Source organism: Scyliorhinus canicula, unplaced genomic scaffold, assembly GCF_902713615.1.
Source record: "Scyliorhinus canicula unplaced genomic scaffold, sScyCan1.1, whole genome shotgun sequence".
NCBI classification, from domain to species: domain Eukaryota; kingdom Metazoa; phylum Chordata; class Chondrichthyes; order Carcharhiniformes; family Scyliorhinidae; genus Scyliorhinus; species Scyliorhinus canicula.
In genome coordinates, this window is record NW_024055450.1 from 90,692 (window position 1) to 100,373 (window position 9,682).

The 9,682-nt window shown below is 47.5% G+C and overlaps 1 protein-coding gene and 1 non-coding gene across 2 annotated transcripts; one reads left to right on the forward strand and one right to left on the reverse strand.

Annotated features, from left to right (window-relative positions):
- Nucleotides 1–2,095: 2,095 nt before the first annotated feature.
- Nucleotides 2,096–2,935, reverse strand: LOC119959509 (zinc finger protein 79-like; the record flags this gene model as incomplete). Its single annotated transcript, XM_038787745.1, has 1 exon — nucleotides 2,096–2,935. A coding segment is annotated over one exon (729 nt), but the record flags the coding sequence as incomplete, so codon positions are not given.
- Nucleotides 2,936–5,654: 2,719 nt separating this feature from the next.
- Nucleotides 5,655–5,727, forward strand: trnak-cuu. Its single transcript has one exon. It is a non-coding gene; the product is annotated as a tRNA-Lys (tRNA).
- Nucleotides 5,728–9,682: the final 3,955 nt, after the last annotated feature.

Consider the following 9,682-nt stretch of genomic DNA (forward strand, 5'->3'; position numbering starts at 1 on the left):
CGGGACAAGAACCCAGAGTTGTGTGGGTCTTATAGGCCAATCTCCCTTCTTAACGTGGGCACTAAACTGCTGGCAAAGCTTTTGGCCACCAGGATTGAGGATTGTGTGCCAAGTGTTATTAGGGAGGATCAAACGGGTTTGTTAAAGGTAGGCAACTGGGGGCGAATATAAGAAGATTGCTCAATGTGATCGTGATGTCCCCAGTGGGAAAGGAGGTGGAGGTAGTGGTGGCAATGGATGCGGAGAAGGCATTTGACCGGTCAGAGTGGGACTATTTATGGGAGGTGCTGGGACGGTTTGGATTTGGGGTGGGTTTCATCGACTGGGTCAGGCTGCTATATCAGGCCCCAGAGGCGAGTGTGAGGACAAACAGGACGACTTGTGACTATTTAAAACTGCTGTTTGCGCTATAGAGCCGCTGGCAATTGCTCTGAGGGCTTCAGAGGGTTGGAAGGGGCTGGTTCGAGGGGGGGGGGGGGGGGGGAGGAGGAGCAGAGTTTCATTGTACGCGGATGACCTGCTCTTGTACGTTTCGGACCCGATGGTGGGGATGGACGGAATCAGGCGACCCTGGGGGAATTCAGCCGGTTTTCGGGGTACAAATTGAATATGACAAAAAGTGAAATATTTGTAGTTCAGCAGAGGGGCCAAGGGGACCGGCTGAGGGAGCTGCTGTTCCGGTTAGTTGGGAAAGTTTCAGGTACCTGGGAATACAAGTGGCGCGGGATTGGGGTCGACTGCACAAGCTGAACCTGTCCTGGCTGGTAGATCAAATGCGAGGGGAGTTCCGGAGGTGGGACGCGCTCCCGCTGTCGTTAGCTGGGAGAGTGCAGACAGTTAAAATGATGGTCCTCCCGAGGTTCTTATTCGTGTTCGTGTCTCCCCATTTTCATTCCACGTTCCTTTTTTAAGAGGGTAAGCAAGATCATTTTGGGCTTTGTGTGGGCGGGCAAGTCCCTGCGAGTGAAGAGGGTGATGCTCGAGCGGAACCAGAGGGAAGGGGGGCTTGCACTGCCGAATTTCAGCAACTATTATTGGGCGACTCACGTAGCCATGATAAGGAAGTGGGTGGTGGGAGGAGGGTCAGCTTGGGAGCGGGTGGAGGCAACCTCATGTAGGGCTAGGGGTACCAGTCTGGGGGCGCAGGCAGGTGCTATCTTTTCCACTTGTGCCACTGAGGGGGATCCAAGATAGAGTTGTGTCGAGAGGATGGTTGGGGGAGGGAAGTGTCTCGGATATTTACAAGAAGCTCATGGGGACAGAGGAGACGCAGACCGAGGAGCTGAGGCATAAATGGGAGGTGTTGGGAGGGGAAATTGAGGAAGGCCTGTGGGCCGACGCGCTGAGCAGGGTTAATTGGACTGCAACATGTGCCAGGCCTGGCCTGATTCAATTTAAGGTCATCCACCGGGCCCACATGATAGTGTCCCAGATGAGCAGATTCTTCGGCGTGGAGGACAGATATATAAAGTGTCTGAGAGGACCGGCAGACCATGTCCACATGTTTTGGGCATGTCCAAAACTGAGGAGATACTGGCAGGGATTCGAGGGCGTCATGTCCAGAGTATTGAACACGAGGGTGGCAATGAGTCCAGAGGTGGCGATTTTTGGGGTTTCAGTGGCCCTGGAAGTCCAGGGGGAGAAAGAGGCCCACGTTTTGGCCTTTGCTTCCCTGGTAGCCCGGAGACGGATACTTCTAGCTTGGAGGGACTCAAAGCCCCCGAAGTCGGAAGCCTGGCTGTCAGACATGGCGAGTTTCCTTGGCTTGGAGAAAGTCAAGTTCGCCTTGAGAGGGTCGTTGGTAGGGTTCACCCGGAGGTGGCAGCTGCTTATTGACTTCTTTGGGGTGATTTAATCGTCAGCGGGGGCGGGGGGGGCAGGGGAATGTGGTATCGGGGGTCATTTAGGCAGATCCGGGTGGGGTGGGCTACGGCAATTGCACTATGTACTTTGTTTACTGTACAGTCCTTTTGTTTTCATGTTCTGTAATTCTACTGTTTACAATGCCGGAAAATACCTCATTAAAATTGTTTGTTCAAAAACAAAGTTTCAACACACTGCGTATTTAACACAAATCTAATTTATTTGACTTTTAGCCAGAATATTAGTCCCTGTAAATGGGCTGGAATTGTTATCAGCAGAAAGAGACCTAAATGAACATGGTTCAGTCCTGAATGTGAGGAACAGCAAAACCCAATCATTATGGTTACTTGTGGCTTCGTTGGTGTCTCTGCAGGTGGGATGACTGAGTGAATCCCTTCCCACACTGAGAGCAGGCGAATGGCCTCTCTCCAGTGTGAATTCGCTGATGTACAATGAGCTGTGATGATTGTCTGAATCCAGTCCCACAGTGAGAGCACCTGAACGGTTTCTCATCAGTGTGAACACGTTGATGGTACATTAGATTCCCAGAACTTTTGTAGCACTTCCCACAGTCTGGACATTGAAACGGTCTCTCATCAGTGTGAACTCGCTGATGATTCAGCAGGTGGGATAACTGAGTGAATCTGTTTCCACACTTGGAGCAGGTGAATGGCCTCTCCCCAGTGTGAATTCGCTGATGTACAGTGAGGTGAGACGAGTGTCTGAACCCAGTCCCGCAGTGAGAGCACCTAAACGGTTTCACGTCAGTGTGAATACGTTGATGGTACATTAGATTCCCAGAACTTTTGTAGTACTTCCCGCAGTCTGGACATTGAAACGGTCTCTCCCCAGTGTGAACTCGCTGGTGTTTCAGCAGGCCAGATGACTTAGTAAATCCCTTACCACACTCGGAGCAGGTGAATGGTCTCTCCCCAGTGTGAACTCGCTGGTGATTCCGCAGGGCCGTTAACTGAGTAAATCCCTTCCCACACGTGGAGCAGGTGAACGGTCTCTCCCCAGTGTGACTGCGTCGATGAGTTTCCAGGCTGGATGGGTAAGTGAATCCTTTCCCACAGTCCGCACATTTCCACGGTTTCTCCTCAGTGCGGCTGCATTTCTGTCTCATGGGGCCTGATGACATGTACGGTTTCTCCCCACTGTGAACGATGCTTTTTCCTTCCATATTCAAAATCTGCTGATATTCAGGATATGATAAATTGAGGAATCTGTCAGATCCTGATGTGATGCTTGATTTGAGTTTTCGGACTTTGAAGCCTCCCCTTCGAACACCCTGTGAAACTGATTAAAAAGAAAAATTAGAGAGTGAGAGAGAACCCACAAAAACACAAAGGCAGGTTGTGAAATTGAGCTGAATGAATCTGGTCATTTGTGGGGCCGACACTGGGAAAAAGTGACCAAGAAAACTGCTGGATTGTCACAAAAACCCAACTGATCTCTTTGGGAGGAGAGAGAAAGAGGTGAAGAGGGATTTTGTATATCTACAAGACATATTAAGAGAGTAGTTCGCAAAGCAAATTCGATCTGAGCTTCATCAAGAGTAATATTGACAGGAAACTATGCCCCTGGTGGCACGGTGGTTAGCACTGCTGCTTCACAGTGCCAGGGACCGGGTTCAATTCCGGCCTTGGTGACTGTGTGGAGTTTGCATTTTCTCCCCGTGTCTGCGTGGGTTTACATCCGGTGCTCAGGTTTCCTCCAACATCCCAAAGAAGGGCAAGTTAGGTGGATTGGCCTTGATAAATTGCCCCTTAGTGTCCAGGGATGTGTAGGTTAGGTGGGGCTATGGGGTTACAGGGACAGGGTAGGGGTGTGGGCCTAGGCAGGGTGCCCTTTCAGAGAATCAGTGCAGACTCGATGGGCTGAATGGCCTCCTTCTGCACTATAGGAATTCTATGGTTCTAATTCTATCCTGTGAATCTTTATAAAGCTTGGGTGTAGAAGTCACCTATTTCCTAACACTCCTAATAGGTAAAAGATAGCTATTTAGGATAAATATTAAGCCCCAGTTTTACCCATTTTAAATGAAGGATTTCAACATTCTCATCACCTCAGGTCATCTCAAAACATACAGCTTACAAAACAGCATCCTTTTTACTGTCCTAATGATTTTCCAGAGACCTACAATTAATATTTTTACTGTCCTAATCATGTCCCAGAGTCACACAAATAATTTTTACTGTCCCAATGATTTTCTCGACACCCAGGTATGAATCTCACCAAGGCAGAAGGTAAAATTTGAATTCATTGAAAGTTTACTGATGACCATGAAACCATTGCTGATTGTTGCAAAGACCCATCTGGTTCACTCATGTCCTTCAGTGAAGGAAATATTTTATCCTTACCTGGTCTGGCCTACATGTGACTCCAGATCCACAGGGATGGGTAATAAATGTTGGCCCAGCCAGTGACACCCACAAATTATTCAAATAAAATCCTGGTTACTCCAGTCAGTCAATCCGGGAGAGTTGGCATCCGGTCCAGGCTCGCAATGCACAATAATAATAATAATCGCTTATTGTCACAAATAGGCTTTAATGAAGTTACTGTGAAAAGCCCCTAGTTGCCACATTCCGGCGCCTGTTCGAGGACCCCGCCCCTCATTCACTCCAATTGCTTGGAGGACCAGCAGCTCCAGGTCAGTCCTCCAGTCCCACCCCTCCTCTTCCTATTGGTCGTGAGCTGCCATCAATCACCTGGGCATTGTGACGGTACCAGATGGTGAGAGCGGTCACAGGCTCAGGCTGACTCGCTGATTGTCCAATAATAAGTGAGAGTCTCAGTGGGACAATCAGACAATAATAGTGGAGATGGGGCCCAGAGGGGAAACAGCAAAGGATTCACTCACTTTGAGAGTAACAAACAGTGTCTGTTCCCTTAATAAGAGTCAGGCTGCAGTGTGTGTGAGTGAACACATCATTGGATCAAATGTAGAATCATGGAATACCCTCAATGCAGAAGGAGGCCATTTAGCCCATCGAGTCTGCAACAACCCTCTGAAAGAGCATCCTACCTTGGCGAATTCCCCACCCTATCCCCACAACCCCTCCAGTGACAATTTAACACAGCCAATCCATCTAACCGGCACATCTGTGGACTGCAGGAGGAAACCAGTGCATCCGGAGGAAATCAATGTATAGACAGGAAGAATGTACAAACTCCAAAAGTGACCCTAGGTCGGAATTAGTCACAGAATCTGCAGTGCAGAAGGGGACCATTCAGCCCATCGAGTCGGCACCGGTATTACCTGATCTGGCCAACTCAACTGGTTAATTCTGAATTGCACTCTGAAATTGTCTAGCAAGCCACTCAATTTAAGGGCAATTAGGAATGGGCAACCAAGCTGGGCTGCCAGTGACACTCACATCCCATAAAGAAGAGAGAAAATCAAAGGGCTGTTTCCAGTGCCGGTTTCGAAGGAATCAGTACTGGGCCCTTCACTCCTGGTTACATCATTGATTTGAAAGTAAATGTAGGAACATGAATAACAAGTTTACATGTGACACAAAAATGATTAAACACTTGATAGTGAGGAAGAAAGCTGGAGGGGAAACAAGGCAAAGGATTACATGATAAATGGCAGGACAGGACTAGTTAGGCCAGAGCTAGATTCCTCTGCACAGGAAGACTGCACTAAAGAGAGTACAGAGGAGATTTAACAACATCAGCCAGAAATTGACAATGTTGCTCTGAGGAAAGTTTGGATAAACTGAGGCTGTTTTTTTTGGAACAGAAAAGACTGAGGGGAGACAAAAATGAAATTATGAAAAGCAGCCCGGCTAGCTCAGTCGGTAGAGCATGGGAGTCTTAATCCCAGGGCCGTGGGTGCAAGACCCACGTTGGGCGCTTCAGCTTATTTAATCTGAGAAGATTGAGCTGAACTGTTTTATGGGTGGCACAGTGGTTAGCACTGCTGCATCACAGCACCAGGGTCCCGGGTTCAATTCCTACTTGGGACACTATCTGCGCAGAGTCTTCACGTTCTCCCAGTGTCTGTATGGGTTTCCTCCCACAAGTCCCGAAAGACGTGCTTGTTAGGGGAATTGGACATTCTGAATTCTCCTTCTGTATACCTGAATAAGTGTTACTACCAGGGGATTTTCACAGTGACTCAATTGCAATGTTAAAGTAAGGTAAGCCTACTTGTGACAATAATGAAGATTATTCTAAATGTATAAAATTCTGGGGGATCATGGTGGTACAGTGGCTGTGTGCCTGTGTGATGGGGATCCGGGTTTCATCCTGGCCCCGGGTCACAGTCCACAAGGAGTTTGCACATTCTCCCATTGTCTGTGTGGGTTTCACCCCCTCACCCAAATACATGCAGGGTAGGTGGCTTGGCCAAATTAAATTGCCCCTTGATTGGAAAAAAAACATAAATTTATATATTTTTTAAATTCTGAGGAATTGAAATAGATTGGATAGGAAGGTCCTATTCTCTTTGATTGAGGGCTACATATAAAAGGGGGCAGAGATTAAGGGAAGGACTAGGATGTTTAGAGGGTGGTGAGGATCTGTGATATGCTGCCTGAAATTATGGCAGAAAGCCTCGTAATATTTAAAAAGTAATTTGGTAAGACATTTGAATTGATGTAACTTAAAAAGCTACAGACCATAATCTGGAATTTTATTTTTTTTAATATACATTCAGAGTACCCAATTTTTTTTCCAATTAAGTGTCAATTTAGTATGGCCAATCCACCCAGCCTGCACATCTTTGGGTGGTGGGGGAAAAGCCCACGCAAACATGGGTAGAATGTGCAAACTCCATACGAACAGTGAGCCAGAGCCAGGATCAAACCTGCGACTTCGGCACCGTGAGGCAGCAGGGCTAACCACTGTGCCATCATGCTGCCCTCACAATCTGGAAATTGAGATTAGGCTGAATACCTACTTTGTAGCCACAATGAGCGGAATGAAATGCAACAGGAACAATAAATTTTGATAAAATCCGGGATAGTAACTCTCACTACTAACAAGGTCAGCAGTTTGCCCAGTTTAGCTGCCAAGTCTGCTAATGTGGCAATTTTAAAATGTAGCTTCACACATAAGAGTACAACAGCAGATTATTTAACTTTCCCAATGTGATCGCTGTAATTAGTCTCAAATTTAACCTGGAATGGTCATTAAAAGTTTTCCAGTCACTCTGATATCTGAAATCTTTGTCCTCAGACAGAACAGACAAACCATTTTACCTCCCAATGATATTCAGGTCCTGATGAATCGAGTAACTCAATCAGATGATGATGATGTGATGTTTGGTTTGAAGTTCCCGTTGGCAAATCCTCCTGTTTCTAAAGGAATTTCACTCTCAGTCCAGGAGAGAAATTAACAAGATTCTCTCCTCCGGCTTCCGGTTTATGGATGCCCGCGCATGCGCCTTGCTGCACATTTCCGCTGAGAAAGATGGCGGCCGCGCAGGCGCCCTGCGGCATATCGCCCACGTTAACAGGGGCCGATCAGAGATAAAAACACCGATGCGGCTGGCACATGCGGTACAAACAACGAACGTAATCAAAAGTGCTGGAACCAATTTATCACCCTGAGGAACAAATTGGAATAATGGCGGATAATGCTACCCGGAATGCCGGCGTGATCGAATACACCCTATCTCCATCTCAGGAGTCAGAACGCGCAGGCGCCAGTTGCCCCGCCCCCGGAAGTCTCCTCTCTGTGCGGAGCATGCGCGGTGCAGCTCCGGCCTGAGCGCAGCCGCAGTGAGAGTGACTGCGGCTCCCAAAAGCTGAATGAGAGCCGCCGCGAGCGGGGACAATGGTGAGAACCCAAACCCCCCAATAAGACCCATTGGTTTTATTGTCAGTCTGCAGACAGGAGCTGGAGAACTGAACCCAGGCAGAGGAGAGGGAGGGAGAAAACTGGGAGTGGAGGAAAGAAATGATGCAGATAGTGAGATGGGTTTGGATTTCAGCCCAGGGAGGAGGGAGAGTGTGTGGGACGGGGATTTACAGCTTTGGAGGAACAAGAGAGGAAAAGATGTTCCAGAGAAAACTAGAATTGTCTGTTCAGAATTTCTATCCTGGACTGACAGTGATGACTTTTGTAAAGTCCTTTTACAGGATATTGGAAGTGGAGGATTGGCCGACAGAACCAAATATCACATCGATATCTGACAGCCACTCGATTAATCAGGAGCTGAATATCATCAGTCTTTGAAACTGGAAGGAAAAATATTTGTCTCTTCCGTTTAAGGAAAAAAATGTCAAAGATCAGTGTGACTGGAAAAGCACCGAGACACACACACACTCGAATGAGAGTGTTTCATTGCACTGACTGTGGAAAGAGCTTGAACTAGTTACACAGCCTAAAAGAAAATCACACCATTCACAGCAGGGAGAAACTATACTCCTGCTGCGTGTGTCGACAAGGCTTTAAGTGGGAGAGACATAAGGACACGCTCACCATGGAGAAACCTTGGAAATGTGCGGATTGTGGGAAGGGATTCAGTTACCCATCACAACTGGAAGTTCATCATCGCAGTCACACTGGTGAGAGACAGTTCATCTGCTCCATTTGTGGGAAGGGATTCACCCATTCATACAACCTTCTGACACACCAGCGAGTTCACACTGAGGAGAGACCATTCACCTGCCCTGTGTGTGGGAAGGGATTTACTCGGTCATCCCACAGTGTGACTCATCAGCTTGTTCACACTGATAAGAGACCATTTACATGTCCTGACTGTGAGAAGAGTTTTAAATGTAAAAAGGATCTGCTGACACATCAACGTATTCACACTGGAGAGAGGACCGTTCTCCTGCTTCGTGTGTGGGAAAGGATTCATTCAGTCATCCCACCTGCAGACACATCAACTTGTTCATTCTGATAATAAATTTTTTAACTGTCCTGACTGTGAGAAGAGCTTTAAAAACAAAAAGGATTTACTAACACACCAATATGCTCACACTGGGGAGAGGCCATTCACCTGCTCGGTGTGTGGGAAAGGATTCAGCCATCCATCTGCCCTACTGAACCACCAGAGAATTCACACTGGGGAGAGGCCATTCAGCTGCTCTGACTGTGGGAAAGGATTCATTAATTCATCCACCTTCTGATACACCAGCAACTTCATACAGGGGATAGACCGTTCACCTGTCCTGAATGTGGGAAGGGATTCACACGTTCATACAATCTTCTGACACATCAGCAGGTTCACAATGAGGGGAGGCCGTTCACTTGCTCAGTGTGTGGAAGGGATTCAGTCAGTCATCCAACCTGCTGACACACCAGTGAGTTCACAGTGGGGAGAGGCCGTTCACTTGCTCCAAATGTGGGAAGGAATTTTCTCATTTATCTTATCTTCTGAAACACCATCTCATTCACACTGGGGAGCGGCTATTCAACTGTAATGTCTGTGGGAAGGGATTTACTCAGTCATCCCACCTGCTAACACACCAGCGAGTTCACAAGAAACCACAAGGTTTAGATTATACCCTTATTGATGCTGTTACTCATGTACAGGACTGAGTAATGTTCACTCTGACAGTCTTAATCTGCTGATGAGGTTTATTATTCTGAATAAATGTGTTTGAAACGTTGTTGCAGATTTTTGTCTTTCCGAACTGAACATCACCTGTCTGGAGCTCAGAAAGGACAATCTGGGGGAGGATCACACGGCAGGAACAGAACTTCAGCCTGGACACAGTCCTTCAGGGTCACACTGAGAGGGACAAACAACACTTGGGTCTTTCTCATCTCTCTTCACTGACAGCAAAGTCCCCGTGTGGGTTAATCCTGAGGTGTGTAAGAAATGTGGTCCAGCCGCTCTCTTCCATATCTCAGA